The following is a 25,273-nucleotide window of genomic DNA, read 5'->3' as shown; positions in this document are numbered from 1 at the left end:
TAAGATCAAATTTGTAGATTGTCGAGGAAAATAACAGAGTATTCGAGGCAAGCTCGATAGCTATTGCTTATCTGGATGAATTGCGGCATTGTGCTTTTGGACAATAGCCATAATACAGTGCGAGCTGCTGAATAAAATTGCTGTTATAAATGGAGAGGAATACTATTTTATTATAAATGCGTTCTCAATAACCGACAATAATTTTCCAATTTTATTTGAGCATTTTTTTTATTTCTTTTTTCATTTCAATTCAGCTGTGTTAAGAATTTTTGTTAATTTATATATTTTGGGTAACTGTATAAAAAACAATTTGAAGTAAAGAAACCTACTTTGTGTTAAAACATTTTTATTGTGATTACCTCGGATGCGTCCGACAGAAGCAATATTTTAGAAAATTTGAGGAGAATATGTCATGTAAATGAAACGTTCAATTTGTAAATAGCCCTACTTATTTTATTAAATGAAATAAAAGGAGTGCCGTACTCTGCCTGGAATTCACAAGTAAAAGAGCACGGCAGAGAAAATCTTGATCACTATTCCAAAGAATCCAACTATGCTGTTCTGAACTTTAATAAAAGAGAAATAATAATACAAAAACTGTTCTCATACCAAGGGGTTGGTAGTTACAAACATTCAAAACATGCCACGTTTATGACATTCAAAACGGAAGGGGTTTTTTGTAATTTAATGTGTCCCCAACCGCAGGTACTAAGTCCCTGGCTGCGGAGCTCTAAGCTAAAGTTGAAGGTTTGGTGCAAATATCTTTAGATTATAAGTTATCCTATTTATTGTTTTTGTTTGCCTTTTTGCGAGCTAAGATATTCGCCCATTCACGGTCGAACAACAGCAACAACAACAACAACTAACAACGCTTTATTGTGCAAAAAGCCAAAACAGCTTCATCGACAAAGCAATCACAAAACAAACAAAAGCACAAAAAAATATATACGAACAACAAAAAATACACAATACAAATCATACAATTCAAAAAAAATTAAGTCATTATAATTACAAAAAGTACATACATGGAGAATTGCAGAATAGTAAGCAGTAAATAGATATAATTTTAAGAGTTATAAAATTTTAATTTTTTTAAATACTTGACCTCTGACCAGTGTGTGAGATGATCAAAACTTTAAACCTCAAAATTGTTCATAATTAAACATCAACAAAAAAGTCGTTTACCGCATATAGGGCTCTCTCCAGTAAGTATGATTTCAGAGCTTTGCGAAATGCGGGAAAGAATGAAAGCGACTTGATATTCAAAGGCAGACGATTATACATTTTTTTGGCATTGTACAGTATTGAGCCTTTAACTAGTTCTGAGCTCGGGGTTGGCAGATAAAGATCGTGCTCAGCATTCCTAAGTGGATAGTTATGAGATGGCCTTTCGGGAATAGCAGACATGTGCTTGCGGATTAAGCAAACGGATTCAAAAATGAATAAAGAAGGAAGAGTCAGTATTTTGAAATTTTTAAAGAAATTCTGGCAGTGGGTTCTGTTCAGTCCCAATAAATATCGAACTGTTCTCTTTCGAAGTCTGAAAATACGATCAAATTTTGTTGCGCAGCAAGTACCCCAGAATGGAAGGGCATAACGAAGATGTGACTCAAAAAGGGCATAATAAGCTATTCTAAAGGTTGATAAGTTAAGCTCCTTAGAAACTGATCTTAGCGCAAAACAGGAAGCGCTTAGTTTCTTTGATAGAGTTTCGATGTGAAAGTCCCATTCTAACGAGTTGTCTACAATTAGCCATAAGAATTTTACAGAGTCCACGACGTCAATAGTGGTGTTATTAAGTACAAAAGGTTGTACTTAATAATAATAATAGTACTTGAAAAATGTTGTTACATTTAACAAGACTCTTATTGTCACACTGAACCACAAACATCGGCACAAATGGACAGTAAACGATTGTATTTAGATTACTTTTAAACTAAAATTATTCACAGCATAATCCATTTCATTAAATACATAAATATCCTTTCTGCCGAATCTATATCATTCTAACATTTTCTGTTGCAGATTGCGTTCCTGGTGTCGTGTAGTGCAGCGGGGTCGTCGCTATTGGTGCACAAGTACAGCACGCGAGTGGTCAAGACAAAGTACGGTGCACTGCGTGGCGTCATGATCCACATCCATCCACCGGTGGAGGCGTTTTTGGGTGTCCCGTACGCCACGCCACCTGTCGGTAGCCTTCGGTAAGTACAGTCTTATTTTTAGTCATTAAAATTAATAGTAGTAATTTTGAATTAGTAGAAAAAGTTAATAATTTTTTTTTCCACTAATTATGTCGCTGACCTTTGATTACCAAAAAAATGTGTGTGCACTATGTGCGCATATTTGAAGTGAAACGTCTTTTTATTTTTGTCTGTCTGTCTGACCGTTTGTCCGACATTTCATGAACTTGCACGTGATTGCGTGAGAATAGTTTTTTCCAGATTACGCACCCTCAAAGTATACCACCAAGAACGCGATAAAATAAACGACGGGATTATGTTAAAGCCGTTTAATGGATCGAGCCGGCAACACCGCACCGCAATAAAATTAAATTAAATTTCATAATCCGGCGAATCTGCGGAAAAAATTCACCCCCAACAGACCAATCGGCGAGATGCAAATCTGCTGTTTAGCGCGGTCGGTAGAATTTCCTCAGCGGTGTTGTCGGTTGTCTAGTTTAATCCTTGATTAGATAATCTATTTTCACATTTTTGCTGGTATTTTAATTGTAGCTTTTTCTGGGCTGTACTATGAGTTTTGAATTTGAAGGTAGATTTTTGCAAATAACTTTTAAATGCCTATTCCAAATAAAACGAAATTCTAGATGACAGTACACCTTTAAAGCCTATTTTAAAAAGTCTTATACAACTTTTGCATAAAATCATCTGAGATTTTCTATGTCCCGTGTCCCATATCCATATAACGATCTTCGTTAATGAACGTCTGCGTGATACGTATAAAAGAAATGTGTATCAGAGCCCAATAAGTTATGCATTAAAAAGCTGTGCTTGTATATTTTCCAAAAGACTTATAAATACTAGGAAATTTATGCTACGCTATTATTAAAAGTCTAAAACCTCGATCAAAAATACAAACAAAACCGTGTAAATCTGGCAACGTCACGCGTTAGGCATCCGAATTGAAAGCCGCCCGGCGAAAATCGCCAGGGAAATGTGGAAACTCGCTGGAGTGACATCGCCGAGATGTTATTATTCCGGGAAGAATATATTTAAATCTGACTTTGCCAGATTCGGATTGCGGAAACGGTTCTGGAGTGGAGGCATTGAGCGGCGTATGTGTGAGGGAGATAGAGATAGAGGGAGAGGAAGATAGAGAGATAGATCGTGGCCATTAACGCTTTACTGTATGACAAGAGCAGATTAGAAAGGATTTAAAATAGAATGTTGGTCCGGAGAGGTATTCGACGGTTTGGTGAGAAAGCAAGCTAATCCTAAATAAACTTTGTCATTTGAAACGTGAGATTTATTTAAAGGTGGTAGACGAAGTTTAATTTAAAACAAATCTGTTGAATAATGATGAATCTGAAAATGTCTCAATTCTGTATGTTTATTTTCTTATTTACGCCTTCAACATCAAATGGTAAAGTTTTTAAATTGTTTTATCTACGTCAGTGAGTTAAGAAGTTCTTAACTCACGCATTTTAAATGAGTTAAGAGCTTCTTAACTCACGAATTTCATTACTGCAATCTTTGTTTAGATAACTACCAAAGAGAAAAAAATATTTTGTAAAACATTTATTTTGCACTAAATTGGAAAAATATGTTATGAGTACCTTTTCATTTCCATAGTTGTGTACTTTTTTTTCGGTGCACCATTTTTCAGATTTAGAGTATGTATATTCATACTTCTGTTTCGATCTTGCTGGAAGCAATCCAGAAATGGCTCTGAATGCCTCTTCTTCAATGTCAGAGGAAATACTTTCCGAATCGCTCATTTTTTAAACTAGTGACATTAATATTATTTATCGTCGTATTGACATTGCCATGCATGGTGTTATTTGAACAAAGGTATTAAGATAGTTGATTTTTAGGATAGGTATATAGTTAAGTACAATAATTTTTAAAATTCATTGTGTGTTTTTATAGTTAGACGTAGATAAAATATTGTACAATACACGCGATTTAACTCTTGTCTGTCTAACGTAGTCTTGACTAAGGACACGGAAGGACGCTTTGACCTAAAATTTTACTATTAAGTTTCATCTCTATCTTAATAGATGGTTATTTTATTTTATGACATACCGTGTTCCTAGTTAATACTAAATTATTTTGTCAAAATTTCACCATATAAGTTTCCAAGAAATGACTATGTATTAATTTTTTGAAATATTTTCCGTGTATAGAATGAGAGAACACTATTCCCTTTAACACATTTATTAATAATGTTTCCTTAGGTTTAGCATAATTTTGTAATTATTTTATTGTTCTAGGTACATGCCTCCTGTTACACCATCCATCTGGAAAAACACGAGGTTGGCGGACAGATTTGGGGCCGTGTGCCCCCAACGGCCTCCTGATATAGGCAACCGCTCAGAGGCCTTGCTGGAGTTTCCTCGGGGCAGACTGTTGTATCTCGAGAAACTTTTACCTCTCCTTACTAACCAGAGTGAGGACTGTCTCTATCTCAATATCTACGTGCCTAGAACAGGTAAGATTTCCTTTGATACTTTTATAGTATAACGAACATCCGAAAATATTGGGTTTAATCTGCTAACTGTGTATAAGAAGTAAATTATAAAACTGTAGATATTTTATATTAACTCTGTTTATTTCTGAGTAAACACGGTAACGTTATTCAAGCGCAAAATTATATATTCCTTGTAAAGAAGAAAGAATTTATTGGGTAAGTCTACAGTAAGATTAGTCATGAGACATGACTAAAACATGACTACCCGTAGACACTCAGTGTTTCTGCCTTCCGGCTTCGTCAATACGGGAGGAATTAGCAACGATGAACTAGCGATCCTGAAAAAAAGAAGGGAAGCAAACGAGGCACAACGCGCCATTTGCAGCCTGGTTAGGCAGTAGCTTACAATTTGAAGCGTTACTACCGAAAAACCGCTGCGGAGGCGTTCCAACACACCTCGCCGCTATCACCTTGGCCCAGAGAAAACAATAAACAAAAGATGTTATCGCGGAGACTATAATAAAAAGAAGAAAGAATTTATTGAATTTATTTATTCCTTGTAAAATATAAAACAATCAATAGAGACTTTTTTAGTCTAACATAATCAAAACAAAAATAAAATTGCGAATACATACATTTTAAACACCAACAATAGAACATATAGCGCTTCCTTTTTTGATTTAACAAATAAATTATAATATAGTAAATATATTATAGACTACTAATTAACTGTTACTAAAAATATTATGTATTTACTTTCTAAAATGTCTTTAATAAAAATTTCTTTAATAAAAAAGTTTAGTATCCAACACAAAAATGATGATCTACAGTAAATATCAAAATGCGCAAAATAAAAACACAAACTATAAAAGCAAATCAGGAATATCTGAATTAATAATTATTTAAATAACGATTTAAAAATAACTTGACGGATCACCAACATTTTGTCAACTAGACCAAAACTAGACCATACACGGTAGTCAACATAGAGGCTGTCATGTCATCTTCACATATAAATTAGAAACCTGTACTTTAATGTCTTTTTCGTCGTCTGGTGATGCGGATGAAACTAAATTTGTAGTTCTATAAAATTACTATTGCGTGTCTAGAGCTTGGACTCTATCAACAAATCTATCAAACTTCCTTATGTTTGCTTAAAAATTCTTTTAGTTATAAGTACCATACGATCGAAAAAAAAAGCGGCGTCAAAGACGGCTGGGGAACGACAATTGATCATTCAATTTTTTCTTGATTTATAATAAAAAAAGTGCGTAAAATTTGATTTATCTTGTATAAAAAGCTATAAATAAAAATAAAGTGAGTGAATCTATTTGAAAAACTAATTTCTGTCGGAACAAAGTAGTTTACGTCCATGCTGATGCATATTTAACCACTTTGTCGAAAGGCAACAACACTACCGATTTAATTTCGTAATCGCGAACGCTTTAACTTGTTTAATGAATTTTCTGGGCGATGCAGCAGACAAAATGTGAGTTGTTGTCCATTTGGTGTAATTAACGTAATTTTAAGCGATAAATCAGACGAAATATGGTTTTAACGCGTGATTTTTTACAGGGATATAATTATTACAATATTATTAATGGCACAGTACACAGCCTCAATATTGTTTATTTATTTGAATATTTACTTAAAAATAGGTACTAGGTTATTCATTATACAGGGTGAGTCTTAAATAAGTGCAAATATTTTAGGTCTGGTATATTTCGACCCGAGGAACACGTCTATAAGGTTTTTTTTTCGCAAACAAAATATATTGAAAATCGTGCATTTTCTTTTAAATTTCCCTGTATATTTTTCGAGAACTTTTTAGAACTGCCTGTTCATCGCATATTTTCCCACGGTATAATTTCTTAATCTCTAATATTACCATAGTTACAGCTTTTCTCTATGGTTACAGCACTAAAAGGGATGCAAATACAGAAAAAACGGGTGGCTCTCAAAATTTTTGCAAAAAAAATCATTTTTTTTGAATTTACAAACTTAAATAACTCGGTTATTTTGGACTTATTTGAAGAATGGTAAAGGGAAAATATGTTTCTTTTATCGAGATCTACCAGCCCTGAAAATATTTGCACTTATTTAAGGCTCACCCTGTATGTATTTACAGTATGTCACCAGATTGTCTTTACAAAAGACAAGATTTTTTATTATTGACATTTTGAAGAAATGCATTCTTTAGGAAAATTTTTGAAATTCTTTTTAAAATGTTAAAGAGGTACAAATTTTATATACACAAACCGGAAAAATCTAGGGATATCATTTTATTAAAGTTAAAAATAAATGTTTTGAATCAAACCACATATTTGTAGGCCGATTCTTTCTACTTCGATTGAAACGAAGTAGTCACACTAGTTATTTCTAAATTTGGGATATTTGCAGAAGTATTTGTGAATTTTTTGTCAAATGTATAAAAAGCACCTAGCATCAATTGTTCGAATTTAACCTGTACTGGCTATGTTTTTATGATAACTGTGCAGAATTCATTCAAATAACTCTGTTTAGTATTAAACGACATTACGGAGCGTAGACATTTTAACAGAGACGAAATGCTAAGGACCATGGGTATGCTTGAAGCTGGAATGCAACCAAATCGACGTAGCTAGAGCATTAAATCCAACGCAAAGTGTAATATCGCGATTAATTTTTTACAATTAACCGACTCTTACAGCACCAGAGCTTAGTTTAATTCTCCAGGGAACACATAATGTAACCGTTAGTCCTGACACTGTTCGCAATAGATTAAGAGAGGTCAACTTAAGAAGCAAACGCCCCTGGAGAGCTCAACCCTTAACGAGAGGAAATCGAGAGGTACGATATTTGTAGGCTCAAGATCATGTTGAGTGGTCGAATGAACAATGGGCCAATGTTCTCTTTATGGATGAGTCACGCTTTGGAATTCATCCGGATTCGAGAAGGCTTAGGGTATGGAGAGAACCGGGAAATCTTATTCTGTTGGATCATGCAGGAAGTGCACCCTTATCAAGGTGGAACAGTTATGGTCTGGGGAGGAGTCCAGTTAGGCCGAAAAACCGATCTCGTTTTTCTTGAGAGGCTTCTAACAGGAATCACATATCGTGATTTAATTCTTGGGCCTGTCGTGTTACCACATGCCAATGACTTTGGGAGAAACTTCATTCTCATGCATGACAATGCACGGCCTCATACAGCTAGAGTGGTAAGTGAGTTTATCAATGCTCATCAATTAAACATCTTACCCTGGCCGGCACAATCTCCTGACCTCAACTCCATCAAGCACGTATGGGACCCTGTCCAAAGAAGAATTTTGAGAATGGGTATGCCTCGTGAAACTCGTAGAGATCTGGTTTGGGTCGTGAATGCAGCGTGGCAGGCTGTACCTCAAGAAGAGATCGACAACTTGATCAGGAGCATGGAGAGACGATATAGGGCTGTAATGAACAGTAGAGGAGGCCATTCCCTTTATTAAGTAAAAATGGTTTTATCTTTTTTTTTAATTCGCAGCTTAGAATAAAAAAAAAATATTTGTATTTTATTGAGTTCAATAAAAATCATGGTAAATTTGAAAAATTCGGTAAATTTCGCATTTTATTTCCAATACGTCCTGTAAACTATTTGTTTATTTTAATTTTATTATATCAGAAATGCATATAATAAAATTACTGACGATGGCTGGATAAAATTGTAATATCCCTAGACTTTTCCGGTGTGTGTATTTCAATGGGCTACGGAAGAAATGATAATAGTTATCGGAAAATGTGATGCTTAATTTTCTTTAATAATAGCAAAAAATAGGAAGTTAATCAAAATTAATAATAGTCTTCTATCAAAGAATGAAATCCAAATTATATTACCATAGAAACGCCTTTTAGTTTTTAGGACTTCAAAAATTCAACTATGTTTTCATGTTTTTTTTTAATTTTCTCTGAAACAGTATGGTAATTTGGGAAAGTATAAACGGGATTAACCATTTCAGAACGAGCAAAAAATTTTATGAAAAATGCATTTTTCTCAAAATATCAGCAAAAAAGATTTTTCTCTTGTAAATACTATTCGGGGACCTAGTGTTAATTATTTTAATCGTCAAATATTATTGATGTTCTCTAATTGAAAGAATTTTATTAGATAATGCTAAAATATGCCTGTATGAAAGATGTAGACAATGATGAGTTATAAAATAAAACATCCTTTTGAACTTAAAACTGGCCATAAGTCGAAAATTCAAACTTCAGAAAAAACGGTAGATTTCCTTATTTTTATAGCTAAGTAATCAGTTGATCAGATGAACGATAAAAAAATAGCAGGTATATTGTTTTACTAGGAGTAAAAATGATTGTGGCGAGGATGTACGATTAACATTACAGGCGAGCCAAAAAAGTCATTTTTACTCCGAATAGAACATGCATTTTTTTTAAAAGTCAGAAATAATTTTTTAAACAATTTCAAACGTTCCAAATAATATAAAAATATTTAAAAGTAATACCTCGCATGTGATTATATATCGAGAAACTATGGTTACGCTCGTTGAATTTGACACTTTATATCAGTTTAATAATATATTTTCTTACTCTTGTGCTTAGGCGTAAAAGTGCTTTACTTTTATACTTGGGCGTTAAAATGACTTTTTTATATTCTAAGTAAAAAAAATCACGTCGCAAAAATGAACACTTTTGTGACGTTTGAAAAAAAAATATGTTTATATTTAATAAACGAGCAATTTTCAAATTTTCAACAAGTCTCCTACAATAATAAAACGACTTTTAACTTCCAACAAAGTTTTTTATTAAATACTTTGAAGCAGATGCATTCCGATGCATTTTCGAGAGCCTCAATTTTTCTCCGCTAACCTTCGCATCGAAATAAAACAGACAAAAGGCCAAACGGGACAAGCCAAGCATTCGCAATGCTTCATGCTTCCTCCAGGCCAGAGCCTCGAGCCGTTAAAGCCGGCACGTACCGCATTATCCTAAGGAATCGGTGAGGGCTCATGCATATTATATGAAGTCGCATATCTTCCTCTCCAACGAGCCACCACAGGATGCTTTTATTTATCCCTTTTTCTTTGTGTTGTTTTTTTATTTTATGTTTGACCCAATGAGGAATGCAGAGATTTCTAGGACAAAACGTCCGAATGGACGTGGAGGTTTAATAATGACAGGAGATTTGTTGTCTTGGGTCTGTAAATGTGGATAACGAGGAAGATAGATTATTTTTGGGAATGATATGTTTGGGTTTTAAACCGAAATTTGATATTTTTTATTTTTGCTTCCTTTATAGGCTAAACGCTAATTAAAATTCAAGATTTAATGTTTGTGAGATTTCGGGAAGTATAGTCTGTCCAACTATAAGATTCTTGGTAGTGATAGATGTGTCTGTCATTTTAATTTCAAAGTAGTTTATTTTATTTTACAAAAAAATAGGTTGGTACAATTGTAAGCTGTATAAGATTGAAAAAATCTAATCCAGTTATTTTATTAAAAAAAACGGTAGGTGTTAATACAAAACAAAGAAGAACAAAACACCACATACCAAAAAAATATAAAAAAGAACTATTTTTTACTTTCAAGCTTCAAGAAACTTCCCGAATTTATTATTATATTTATCAATATAATATAACTTATGTACAAATACAAATTTGTATTATTCCACAGGAATAAATAAAACAATATAAATGAAACAAATTATTTTATTAATAATAACACTTATTGAATTTTATACCTTAAATGTTGATTAATTAACTTTAAGCTTAATTTTTTTAAATCAGTACCTTTTGACATTATTTTTCTGCAGTATAAAAATCCATTATTTACCTATCGTGTGATGTCGTTATTTTACAGCTACTCCAGTTTTTAATATATGTTTAGTACGATCCTTGTACCATATACGAGATGCACTTATCTATGATGAGATGGTATACAAACTTTATTGATGGTAACTTTATTGGTGTATAAGACTTTCTGCCTGTGCTCTGGGTATACAGTTAACTTTCCCTCGATTTTTCCTCCACTTGACTTCAAAAAACACAAAACACATGTAATAACACGAATCAAAATGCATCCTCTTCCAAAACGCAGGGTATTTGACATAAGTTGACACAAAATTATAACCTATAATTTGGCAAGACTTTGACAACCTCAAAAATCTAAAGGCGAGTTCATACGCATCGGCGTCTGTTTATCGTTCATCGTTCCGTCAAACCAATAAAATTGAAATATGATCTGTCATTTTTGAAATAAACCAATAAAACTGGTTAAAAAAAACAAGAGACGACGCATGACCGATTTATATTTAAACCCATCCATAGTTAACTTAAAAAATATTAGAAACTTTTTTTAGTAAAATAAATAGATTGGTATGGACCAAGGACTGTATATATTCTAAAGGACTGTTCGATCGCGTCAAATCGCCGCTGTCGTAGTCGCCGTGGAATGCTACGTCACGCAGGGACCAGCGCTCCACAGTGCGGCGGATGGTTGTTCTAGCGGGACAAAATCTCAAGAGCAATGTTTGGGACTTAAAATCTAAGAACGTAGCAAATGGTCTAATATATAGCAACTATATAGTTAAATTTATTTATTTATTAACAACTTAATTTATTAATAAATAAATACAAGATAATAAAACTATGATATTATTCGTACATGATACACAAAAACCGTAATGTAAACTATTGCCAAATACATAAAATTATGATATCAAAAAACTCTTTAGCAGTTTTTTTAATTAATTTGTAATCTTGTGACACCCTCTATAATTTATTTTAAAAAAATATATTTTATTTTGAAAATAATAAGTAAGATAGATATTTTAATTTTAATTTTAACACTCTGTAATTGTAAATTCATATATAGTAAGTATCTAAGACAATTTTTTAAATTCAGTGCCTTTTGATGGAGTTGTTTTGTTTTTATACTATCCGATTGAAATGAATCTTTTTGGGCATTCGCCTGTTAAGCTTGAACTCCCTGTGACTGTGACTACCTGTGTAACTAACTATTGGTAATTCAAAAGATCTACATCATTCAATATATCGATATTTGAAAAACAACTGAAAGTGTGATATTTGCAGAACAAAAACACGAAGGATTTTAACAAATAATATACGTACAGTAGAAAAGTACATACCTTTGGCAATCTTCAACATAATTTGGCTTTCTAATAAAATGTATAAGCACTTGTAAATATTTTGTTTTCGTATGATCTCTGCCTTGCTGAGCAGAAACCGACCAAATTTGGTTGATAAAAATGTATCGAAATACAAAGAATATTCGTGCATTTTTGTATCAATTGGAATGTCTACTATATTCTTATCAGTACACATTTTTTGACTTATTTCTAACCAAACGCTTTTGTCCCGCTAAATTTATCTTCCAACGCACTGTGCGCTCGTCCGTCAAATGCAAAACTAACTGTCACTGTCTAAAATCTTTAGCGCCAACTTCAACTCGATCAGTAGATGACGTAAAAAAACTGACAGTGCAGGAAGATAGGAATCGAACTATCCTTATCTCTATAGTATCCTTGGGTACGGACGTCATCTGATTTCTTCTGTCATCGTCTGTCGAAATCTTACCTGAGAAAAAATCAGAGTATACTTTAATAAGTAATTTTGATGATCTAGAGTAGTAAGATTCTGAAACTACGCTAATGATATTGTTAAATATTGAAAAAGGATTATGTTAAATTTATGGTCAAATTCAACACGAACTACAGAAATATTTTATTTGTATTGTATATGTATGTATATGTCGAGTCAAAACAAATCAACTTATGTGGTTAGTATATTTTTTATACGTCTATAAATACCAACTTGTTATAAATAAGCCAACTAAAAGTTTTTTAAATGTTTAAATACTTGTAAGATTTCTTTCTATTTACAGTGTAAACAAAGTAAGAAAAGTAACCAAACCCTAAAATGTTCTAAAGAAGTTACACACAAAAAGGTTCTTATAGCTTTAGAGTTGTAACAGTTTCGTACAAAGTTGAAAACTTCAAAGGTTTATTTTTGGAGCAGTTTATTGAGGATTGACTGTTGATCAAAAAACTTAAGTAGATCAACAAATGTAGTATAGAAAAATATCCTCTTAAAAGTTTTGTTTATAGTTTAACGTAAATTTTAGGGATTTATATCTAAAATTCAGGTTCTTTATATTTTATTAAAGATGAAGAAGTAAATATATATTTTATTTTTTTTTTAATTTTAGGAGAATCTGAGTTTAAGAAACTAAAAAGTCATAAAATATTTTTATTTATTTATTTTTTAACAAGTTAAAATCTCGTCGTTTTGAAGTAGTTTTAAAACTTCAGGCAAGTCTTAAAAAAGAAATTAAAATCAGAATGCCCTCTAGGCGACAGTTAGACAAGTTACTAAGAATATTATCATAATACTAAAAAGAAGTCTAGAGGTATTTAAAATAAAATTTTATCTTTGAGTTAATGAAGAATTTTAACTAAAAGTTAATTACACACCATCTAAATTAAATACCTGATATACACACACCGGAAAAATCTAGGGATATCATTTTATTAAAGTTAAAAATAAATGTTTTCAATAAACAACCACATATTTGTAGGCCGATTCTTTCTACTTCGATTGAAACGAAGTAGTCACACTAGTTATCTCTAAATTTGGGATATTTGCAGAAGTGTTTGTGAATTTTTTGTCAAATGTATAAAAGGCACCTAGCATCAATTGTTCGAATTTAACCTGTACTGGCTATGTTTTTATGACAACTGGCCAGAATTCATTCAAATAACTCTATTTAGTATTAAACGACATTATGGAGCGTAGACATCTTAACAGAGACGAAATGCTAAGGGTCATGGGTATGCTCGAAGCTAGAATGCGCCAAATCGACGTAGCTAGAGCATTAAATACAACGCAAAGTGTAATATCGCGATTAAGTGCACGCTACCGTGAAAGTGGTGATATTGCTGAAAGACACACAGGGCGACATCGCATTACTACCCCTCAGCAAGATCATTTTTTACAATTAAATGCTCCACGCCGACCGACTCTTACAGCACCAGAGCTTAGTTTAATTCTCCAGGAAACACATAAGGTAACCGTTAGTCCTGACACTGTTCTCAATAGATTAAGAGAGGTCAACTTAAGAAGCAGACGCCCCTGGAGAGCTCAACCCTTAACGAGAGGAAATCGAGAGGTACGATATTTGTGGGCTCAAGATCATGTTCAGTGGTCGAATGAACAATGGGCCAATGTTCTCTTCACGGATGAGTCACGCTTTGGAATTCATCCGGATTCGAGAAGGCTTAGGGTATGGGGAGAACCGGGAAATCTTATTCGGTTGGATCATGTTCAGGAAGTGCACCCTTATCAAGGTGGAACAGTTATGGCCTGGGGAGGAATCCAGTTAGGCTGAAAAACCGATCTCGTTTTTCTTGAAAGGTTTCTAACAGGAATCACATATTGTGATTCAATTCTTGAGCCTGTCTTGTTACCATATGCCAATGATTTTGGGAGAAACTTCATTCTCATGCATGACAATGCACGGCCTCATACAGCCAGAGTGGTGAATGAGTTTATCAATGCTCATCAATTAAACATCTTACCCTGGCCGGCACAATCTCCTGACCTCAACCCCATCGAACACGTATGGGACGCGGTCCAAAGAAGAATTTTGAGAATGGGTATGCCTCGTGAAACTCGTAGGGATCTGGTTCGGGCTGTGAATGCAGCGTGGCAGGCTGTACCTCAAGAAGAGATCGACAACCTGATCAGGAGCATGGAGAGACGATGGTAGGGCTGTAATGAACATTAGAGGAGGCTATACCCTTTATTAAGTAAAAATGGTTTTATCTTTTTTTTTAATTCACAGTTTAGAATAAAAAAAATGTGTGTATTTTTTTGAGTTCAATAAAAATCAAGGTAAATTTGAAAAATTCGGAAAATTTCGCATTTTTATTTCCAATACGTCCTGTAAACTATTAGTTTATTTTAATTTTATTATATCAGAAATGCAAATAATAAAATTACTGACGATGGCTGGATAAAACTGTAATATCCCTAGACTTTTCCAGTATGTGTAGTTTTGATTTTAGGACAGTGTTCTTGAATTTTTAATATTTTTTTTTAAGGAAGGCTGAAAGATATATAATTTTTATTTATTTATTAATATCTCTGAAACTATGAAAATATATTTACCCATATCTTAGGATAATGTAAGGTGATCTAAAAGAAAGCCAAAAATTCAATAATAGACAGGGTGTTCCAGTTAAAAATAATTATCCCGATCTACTCACACTTTTGAGCCACCCTATATACATCCTCGTATATACTTTAGGTTTGCACTTAAAACAAAATTCCCAATTTTTATTGCAGATGCCCGACGCACTGTTGTCGGACGCTGTATAGTAAACGAATGGCTTTAAAAATACTTTAAGCTCATAAAAATATGAAATAAAAGCTGGAGATATTAAAGTACGTATCATATTTATAATCCACTGCTTCAGGGAGATTGTTTCGAGCTATTTTGCCTTTTATTTACAGTCTGTTAAATTTCCATTTACAGTAGTCATTTGCGTACGTCAGTTCTTTGAAATATTTATTTCGCTGGGCTTTAGGGAACGGCAACACTAAAAGGCATATTTAAAAATGAAAATGTTTGTTGCTTTCATATAAAATGCCACTTGATTGAAAATCTACAGATGCCCGTTCTATGTGACATTTTACTTTAATTCAAAATTTAGTTTCAAGGAAGAGCTGACACAAGGAGTCTTCTTATTTTTTTTATAGAAATGTTTTACCAGCTCTTATTAGTGGTACTTCAAGGCTTGGTACTGGAATTATTATTATTGTTTTTGATACAATCGCATTTTTCAAATTTTCCAATATGCTATTGGAGAATCTCGGAAAACTGTCTTCTATTCGGAGTAAAAATGACTTGTTGTACCACGCCCATAACGCCAAACGTACAGTCTTGCCACTAAAAGTATTATTTTTACTCCTAATAAAACAATATACAGGGTGGCCCATCGAAAACATTTCGCAAGGCATAACGGCCAGGGTAATTTTTTTTTCAGAAAATTCAAAAACACGTCAATTTTGTTTGTGAGGGGGACAACTTTTGCCCCAAAAATTATTGCAAAATCTTCAACCCTCTAAGCGGGGGTGTCATCTCCCAACTTTTTTCAAATGGGAAGGGGGGGGTCAAGTGGTACCGCAATGAAAAGGGCTTTTTAATCTCTATACTTTCCCGCTTCGTTTTTGAAAATCGGTCGAGTCATTGAGAAAATATGAAGGATTGAAATTGCAAAAGTTTATTTAAACATTTATCAGAGTAAATGATAAGGATAAATTCCTTCGACCAATTTGCTGTTTTTTCTTATTATTTCTAGATGTTTACGCATTTTTTCACTAGCCACAAGGTTGAACGATCAGGTGCAGTTTCAATATCGTTAAACCACAATAGAATTTTCAAAAATATCAGCCCGCGACGGTCAAAATCGTTTTCGTTGAGTTCTTGTACCAACTGAATTTTGTACGGATGGAACTTGTCTTTTTTTAATATCCTTTGGACACTTGTACGATTTACGCCGGTCTCATTGGCTAATTTTCTTGTACTCAGCGTACTATCCATGGCAACTTGGCCCAATACGAATACCTCCATAGCTTCATTTACTATAGAATTTTCCCTCTGCCTCTGTTTATTCATAACGGAACCAATTTCGCGAAATTGTGCTACTTGTAAACTCGCGAACAATTTTGCCATAAAGGTGTTTGTCAGGATGTCGTTCATTGAATATCTGCGCAAACTGATTGCCACATTCATTATTTTTAAAATAAAGTTCGATTATTTCTACTTTTTCCGCAAGTGAGTACACCATAATTGTTAAAAAGTTTAACGATATTGAGAAGAACTTTAACGCACAAGTCACAGAACAGCTACCTAGCAACTACCGTACCTGATCGTTCAACCTTGCGGCAAGTGGAAAAATGCGTAAACATTTATATATAATAAGAAAAAAGAGCAAATTGGTTGAAGGAATTTATCCTTATCATTTACTCTGATAAATGTTTAAATAAACTTTTGAAATTTTAATCCTTCATATTTTCTCAATGACTCGACCGATTTTCAAAAACGAAGCGGGGAAATATAGAGAATAGAAAGCTCTTTTCATTGCGGCGACACTTGACATAATTTATTTTTGTTTCCTAAAATATTTTGATTAAAAGAAAATATGTAAAAGTGGGCAACGCTGTGCCGGTCGAGCTTAATCGCGTGACTAAAAGTTTATTTTATATAAACTATACTATTGTTGTATTTAAAAGAAATGACAATCCCAGTCCCACAAATTATGCATAAAAATCTCAGCTTGTAGATTCACATGATCTAATAGTTTCATATAGTTTTTTTTCTGAGAATAAAACCTATTTATTAGTGGTTTTTAATTAGTGCATCAGTTTAAGCTAGCCTAATATTGAAATTTTAGGAAATAATTTTTTCAAAATAAATTTCCGTTTGTTAATTCTACTAGGTGTATTATATAACTATAAAATTGATTTTGACGCTCACCCGGAACAAGCGACAAATTAAATTAATTATAAAATGGCCGTCGGTTATAGCAATTAAACAAACAAATTTAGATAATGAGATTAATTCAGTATCATCTAGGCACTACATTTTCACTAAAATTGTGTCAATGAATGTCTATTGCACAATAAAAGTCGTAGTTTTCAACTATATAAAAATGATTAAAAATTATAATAAAAGTAACTATAAACGTAATTTTATAGGAAATTAAATTAAAACTATAGATTTTAAAACTTTGTTTTATACAAATAAATTTAAAAACAATATTTAACACTTTGCTGGTTTAGCGTTATTTTCAGACGGCAGTAAAAATTTTACTGGGCATATTTAAATTTATTCATTGTGATACAATATTAAACACGTTTATAAAACATATTAATAACGCCTGGGTTAGTTCAGTTTCATTTAATATTTAATCAATTGTTTTATTTTCATTGTTGCAATTTTGTTAACAGGATTTCAATAATATAGTAGCAATAAATACAACAGCGGAGATTAATTGAAAAAAAATTAAATTATTCTCCATCAATATACCGGGGTGTTTTCAAAAGTGGCTCACTCCTATAATCTTTTTATTTTTTCAGAAAATTAAACGATATTTGGTATAAAAAAATAGTTTTTGGTCACTTTCTGTTTCACCGGAAATGACTACAACTTTTGATTTTTAAATGGTGCCCCTGTATTTTTTTACTTTATCTGGTGAAAAATGGCATTCTGAAGAGAATGACATATCATAATATGTAAACTTTACCTTGGTGTTATTGCCCTCATCCAAACTCAACAGATTCAAGCCCTCACAGAGATGGATATTGATTATGCAAATACAGAGTTAGCGCCATTTTCAGTCATGAATATTCAGCTCTGTTCCGATCATTTCAGATTCTCCCTCTCACCGTATTAATGAGCTCTCTTTTTTAAAAAATGAGAGAATTTTTACACAGAAAGAATTAGAAAAATTAAAAGAGAGAAATATGGTAATATAGGAGCCCAAATTTTTATCAAGTCTAATCAAGTCTTTTGAGAGACGGAGAAAAGAATATTTTAAGGCCTATAATTATACATGGTAAGTCTTAAATAAGTGCAAATATTTTCAGGGCTGGTAGATCTCGATAAAAGAAACATATTTTCTCTTTGCCATTTTTCAGATATGTTTAAAATAACCTAGTTATTTTTCTTTCAAATTTAAAACAAAACAATGTGTGCACTATATGCGCATATTTGAAGTAAAACTTCTTACTAAGAGCTATTAAATTGAAGGATTTAAAGGACATGTTTGAAAAAGTGACACATAATGCTGTTTTAATATAAATATTATTTTCAATTTATTTCTGTAATCTGTATATTTTCTGTTTCCTCAAGAGCTTTCAGATTTTGACGAAAACCACCCAAAATACACACTTTTATGAAAATGTCTAATAATGTTAAGACTTAAATTTATTTAAAAGAGAGAATATTTTGGATCTAACCAACAATTCTACAATTAACTAAACGTTCTCAATTACAGTAATTTTGTTAAATTATACGAATATTCTCGTTGACTATTTGTTTGAAATAAATATAAAAATGTCCTCCATAAAAAAATGCAAGTTGCTTAATCCTAATAATTCTAATTCCGAGCTAGCAGATGAGCTAGATCCTTCACCTAGACCGTTATACAGGAGCTACAAACCTATTGATGAAAATATGCATGAATATTTCACTCATGTACAAAAAATCCCATATCAAGCGGGTAATTTTCGGCGATTATTTCCCTCATCGTGAAATGACCAATCAGCTAATCTAATTTTTCGAACAAATTTTATTTAGATAAGTGATTAAAATACCAAGACCAGTTTAACCGCGATTATTTTTTCGGCTTCCTTTTGGGTTTTCTTTTTGTCGTTTATCACTAATTCTGAGAGATTTTGACAACAGTTCATTTAAAAACATTGATTTACAACTCATATGTATGCCTTAATAACGATTTTAATCGGTGAAAACCCCTTATTCGATATTATTTTGAACAAATAAGTGGAGAAAAATACGTCAGAATTTGATATGTTGACATGCGAAACGGTCCTCGTAACTACCCAAATAATTTTTTGCATGATTTTGCTTTTTAGAAAATAGTTTCATGCACAATAATTTTGGAATAAGAACGATCGACCGCTTCGCGGTCTTATGTTTTTATTAAATTATTGTGCATTCAACTATTTTCCAAGCAAAATCACGCGCAAAATATATTTGAATAGTTTAATCGATTAAATTTATAGGTCACGTGATATAATATATGAAAATTTACTTCCTAGTACACAACCAGGTGATATTGGGACACAGGTATATGAGGTATAGTATCGAGTGCATTTATAATGATTTTCTTAGTTTTAAATAAAATGTTTTTGTTCCTTGAATTTTGACTCCCATCGCGCGTAAAAAAGTTTTACTTAAAAGATATTAAATATTAAAAATATTTTGCTTGGTATTTTTTATATTTTATACCTTGTGATGGGATTTAAATGTACATACATACATAAATCTTAACAAAATTAATGCATTTTATATGCTCTTAACACAAAATTCTATTCAAACATTTATAAAACAAAGTAAAGCCATTTAACGTAAAAAAATGGAGAAAATAACCTACAGGCATTGAATAATAATACCACTTCGTTTACCTTTAAAGTTACCCGACAAATTTTATTTCCAAATATCACGAACGTTGTAGGAGGAAAAATTTCGAGTGCTTTAGACAAAACATTGTAGCGAATGAAATGGAAGTAAAATTCTGTAAACGTATAAATTTTCGAATTTACTTGTTCGGGTTTTATTTCGATGGTTGTATTGGATTTGGTTTAGTGTAAATATAAAATAAAGAAAATTGTATACCTGTTTAACAAGAAATAGCCATCTTATCTGATAGTCAAGCAGCGTTAAAAGCGATCAACTCAGTATCAATCAATTCGAAATTGGTCAAAGAATGCATAGAGAAGCTTAATAAATTAGGCAAAGAAAACAAAGTCCTACTACTCTGGGTGCTTGCTCACCAAGGGATAGAAGGCAATGAAAAAGTAAATGATCTAGCTAGAAAAGGAGCGAACGCTCCACTAACTGGACCAGAACCGTTCTGCTTTCCAAGTGGTAACCAACTCAAGGCGGAACTCAAGAACTTGGAAGACTCCATCCGCAACCTGGAATGGGAATCTTGCAACGGTCTAAGACACTTGAAGAAGTTTCTTAGGGCTTACGATCAAGAAAAATCAAAGATCTTCCTGGGTTTAAGTATCGTAAGATCTTCCTGGGTTTAATCTTCGGATTGTCACGTCATCTCACTGTGCGGAAATTGGGGAAACACCAGTACACCTCATCACTGAGTGCGCCGAGACGACAACCATTCGTACTATGAACTTTGGTACGACTGATATTGGAGATGGAGAACTACCCTCTATAAAAACGTCCCAGATACTGGCTTTTGTCAAAGCCCTGGGACTGTATGATGAGTTATAACTCAAGAAAGGGGGACACAATAGATCTGTAAGGTCGCAGTGATTAACCCCCCTCCCACTTATTCTAAATTCTAAATTCTAATACCTGTTTTGAAAAATGCCTTGATATTTTAACACCGGAAAAGTAACTACAAAATGAAACATATAATATACATAAAAGCAAAAGATAAAAAAAAAGATAAATGATACATAAAAGCAAAAGTTTGTATACAGGGTGTCCCAGGCTAAGCGTGCATTAGAAGTTTCTAGAGAATCACAATATCTAGATTGGAGATTTTTTGCACATCACTCTTTTACAATGAGATTCTATCGATTAAAAATATGTTTAATATGGCGGCACTTCCGGAAATACCGAAAATTGACAGCAATTTTCTTATTTTAAATGGGTACCCCCATTTTTTATTATTTAACGAAAAATGTTAAATATATTTCTTCCCAAAAACGGTTGATGTTAGATAGAGTGTTGAATATCAAAATTCATAAAATTTTAACAGAGAATTTAATTGTGTAATAAAAAATGGGAGTACTGTACCGATTTAAAGTAATAAAGTTGCTAACAACTTACGGTATTTCCGGAAGTGCCGCCATATTGAAAATATTTTTAATCGCTAGATCTCGTTGTAAAATAATGATGTGCAAAAAATCTCCGATCTAGATATTGTGGTGCTCTAGAAACTTCTAATGCACGCCCAGCCTGGTACAACCTGTATATGGATGTATCTCAAGTAGCATTTTTAGACACAAAATCGAAACAAAATCCGAAAAACATAAAATATTAGTGTTCACGTGAATTGAAGAACCGCCACGGATGCAAATGTATTACACAAATTGACATAAAATTATAATAAGATTGTATATGTCTAATACCCATATTATATAACCACTCAAGAAAATTAAACCCAATATGCACCAAATAGAATACATAAAATAAGAATAAAATTAAAACAGTATCTGGATTGAAATCCGCCGCGCCGGAAAACTGGAAGCAGTTCAAAGTTTGTTTACTGATTGAGTAATCAGAGAAGGTTTTAAAATTTTATGTCTCTGGATATTAGAGCGGGCGTAGAGAGTTCAATGCATTCGGAGTGAGTGCGGAATTGAATAACATTGAAATACAAATCTGTGTCTAAACATGGAAACCCACTCACGTTGTGAGATTGAAAACCATCCAGTTATTTGACCGTGGAACAAAAAGTATGTAGCAGTAGCCATGAAAACATTAAAAATGATAATAAATAAAATTGTGTGCGCACTATGTGCGCATATTTGAAGTAAATCTTCTTACTAACAGCTATTAAATTGAAGGATTTGGATATATTGGTACCTTTTTTGGATATATTTTTTTATGAATGCTTTTTATAAACTTCAAAAAAATTAGAGTTAATATAAAACCGTATACTATTCTGGCTTTATAATTTTATGATGTTTTTTTTAATTTTTATTAAAAAAACGATAATTCTCTACATATATATCTCTAACTACTACTAACTGCTACTAACGAACAATTTGTTTTGTGTGGTCTGTGGTCTGTTTTTGTTCAAATGTTTTGTTCATTATTCATGTTGGGGATTTATTTTTAAATTAATGTTAATCGTTAGACAATCAGTAGACTCATAGAATATGTATTTCTTTTGAATAATCGAAATTGTTACTCTAAATTTTACGTTACCAAATTGTCACTCTACAATGCTGTCTTTTTTAGACAGATATCACTTGTCTTGTCATTATTCAATTCATTATTCCAATTCTTAGAATGTTAACAAAAGTTTCATCTTAAAATAAAATTTTAATCAATCATAATTGTTTATCTCCATCATTTACCGGATTAATAATATAGAAATTACAGCTCAGTTACAAATAATTCTTTATTTATAGTGATTTACAGTAATTTTATTATATTATACGAATCGTCTCGTTGATTATTGGTTTGAAATAAATATGACAGTGTCCTCTAATGAAAATGTGAGTTACTAATTCTAAAGCTTAATTCTGAGCTGGCAAATGCTTTACCTAGGCTAGATGCTTTACCTAGACCGTACTTTTTAAGACGTTATTTCAAGATCTGACAACTTTATTAAACTTACAATGCCCTGTTACTAACCTACTACAGTGCTTTGACTGCCTTTATTTTTTTCTAATATTCTCTTAAAAAATTAGTGGATAATAAAGCCAAATTCTATAAATCTTTCAACTCTAAAATACTCATCGTCGCTTCTAAATACACGTACTATTACATATTAATCATCTATATAAATAGATATTAATTAAAGGATCAATTTTGTAATTAATGGAATAAAGAGGCTGGAATAATAAGAGACAAGTGGAATATCGATAGTATATCGATCGATAACACGTTCGAGAGCAAATTTATAGCGTGTCTTGTCTGGCGAGCGATCTGAAATTTCTTATCGGTGTTTTGGATTTATCGCTGTTCAGATATTGTAAATTACTAGCACAGAAGAGGCACTTTGCAGAAGGATTAATTAGTATTATTAAAATTAAATTAGTTTTTAAAATATATTTTAAAATATATTTTTAAAAAATATATTTTTAATACGACGGTGTTGATAATTAATAATATAATATACAAATATTCCCAGTCTGTAAAAATAGTATAATAAAAATTTGCTCTTTGGTACAGGAATATTTTGAACGGATAAAATGTAATAATAACATGTTTTATTTCTTAAATGTCTAGATTTTTTGCATATCTTGGGTAAAACTTTTGCATACACACATGTCCCGTGGTTTACTTTGAACATATTTCGGTTTCCTTAACTCAGTGAGCAAAGTTTTGTCACATTTAGTCTCATTTATGGAACAGTTACGTATCTGCGTTTTATTCATTTTTATCAGGCAAAAGAAGGGCCTGGTAATGTTACAACGACGTCAACTAGGTCTTATTTTCATTAAAAGAATAAAATGCTCACTGGAAAGTATAATAATACAGAAAATAAGAAATTGTCAATCATAGCATCAAAAATTATGAAAATAGTATTTCAATATTTGCAAATTTAAATACTATTTTAAAACTAAACATCAGAGCAATGGCAATTTAGGATGGTTTGGTTTGGTTAGGTTGTCTGTTTCAGTAACAAAAAAAAATGCATTATAAAATGTAATATAGATATTCTAAATTGTTATAAAAGAATAATAAATAATTGTTTTTTTTTCTTGGGAATATTTGGTACCTTGTAAATTTCAACATTTCTTGGTATCGTTGCAAATAGTGCTTTCCATTCTCCGCTCAAAGCAGCCTGTTATTTTTAATGAGTTCCATTACACTAAACAGTATCCTTCTCGTCTTTGAGAGAGCGAAAGAAAGGACTTAAACAACAGTAATTACAATAATTACAAGACCTCAAACCAGTCCTCAGCATCGCACCTGACATCCTTTAAATATTCCTTTGAAACATCTTCTTCTTGTTAAACGGTACTCTTAGCTCCTTTTCTCTTGTGCTCAAAAGAACTGGAAAACAATTGGAGGCAGGTATTTGGAGGGAAACGGGTCCTGGAAACAAGTCCAATTATTTTCAGATATAATGAGACAGGGAAACGGCAATTGTGTTTCTTCAATTAACATATTTTGTAAAAGAGGATTTATTTTTTGAAGCTTAGTAGACATTTATAGATATCATTTTTGAGACATCAAATTTGTTGCGGTGGTTTGTATAAATTACCACGGACTGGCATTCCCCGGTGGCGTTTTTTTGGTCATACGGTACTTTTTCGGAAAAGAGCAGAAAATTTCGAAAGTTGACATATTATATGTTTGTTTGGTTATATACCATGATATAAAATAAAAATAATGTCACAGTAGCTGTAGAAACTAAATTTCAGATAGAGCTTTATGTGTGCATGTCTCTGAAAGTTGTCGATGTAGATGTAGAATTTTTTTAATGCCGAAATATAATGCTGCTTGACTATCAGATAAGATGGCTGTTTCTTGTTTTGGATAGTTCAATTCTCGTTTCCTGTTTCGGCTAACTATCTAAGATAAGTTATACTACGTCTTGTATTTGTTTACTCATCACTACATATTTCTGCCCAACAAGTCAGGAAAAATTTTGATAGGACATCCAAAAAATGTCAGAAAAAAAACTACCAAAAAAATTAACTGGTGCATTAAAATGACAGACAGACCTGTCATTATGAGAGATCCTCCCGTTGGACAGTCTGTATAAAGATTTCATTAAGTTGCCATAAGTTCATTTCAAAATTCCAAACCGGGCCAAGCCAAGTGTTATCGCCCAGGAAACTGATTTTCCCTGGAAAAGCCGAAGGGAAAACCTTTCCGATCCCTTCACAAAACATTTAATTTTTCAATCATGGCCGACGACATTTTTTAAATCGGCTAAGATTTCGTCACTCCCGTGACGAAATCTTACGAGCATTATAGATGTTATTTTGGCTCGAAAATGAGAGAAAATGAAATGAGAGAACATGAAATGAAAAATGGAAAATTAGGTTGAGTTTGTAGGGAAAATGTTAAAATCCCGACATTATTTGATATTTCATTCATTTATTCATGGCTATACAGAGTGCTACAAATTCGAGGAACGAGCATTGCTATCTCCGAAACGGTAATAGGTA

General features: G+C 32.5%; 1 protein-coding gene across 1 annotated transcript in view; it reads left to right on the top strand.

Annotated features, from left to right (window-relative positions):
• Positions 1-25,273, top strand: part of LOC115875371 (neuroligin-1-like) — a gene marked incomplete at its 3' end in the record, with an annotated part of 252,959 nt that overhangs the window by 16,981 nt on the left and 210,705 nt on the right. Inside the window, exons 3-4 of the mRNA XM_030890798.1 lie at positions 2,026-2,201; positions 4,451-4,668. Coding sequence (XP_030746658.1) covers positions 2,026-2,201; positions 4,451-4,668 — 394 coding nt within the window. The remainder of the gene's footprint in view (positions 1-2,025; positions 2,202-4,450; positions 4,669-25,273) is intronic.

Source organism: Sitophilus oryzae, unplaced genomic scaffold, assembly GCF_002938485.1.
Source record: "Sitophilus oryzae breed Bouriz unplaced genomic scaffold, Soryzae_2.0 scaffold_1384_pilon_pilon, whole genome shotgun sequence".
Classification (NCBI taxonomy): domain Eukaryota; kingdom Metazoa; phylum Arthropoda; class Insecta; order Coleoptera; family Curculionidae; genus Sitophilus; species Sitophilus oryzae.
The sequence above is the reverse complement of the archived record's forward strand: the minus strand, read 5'-3'. Positions and strand labels throughout refer to the sequence as shown.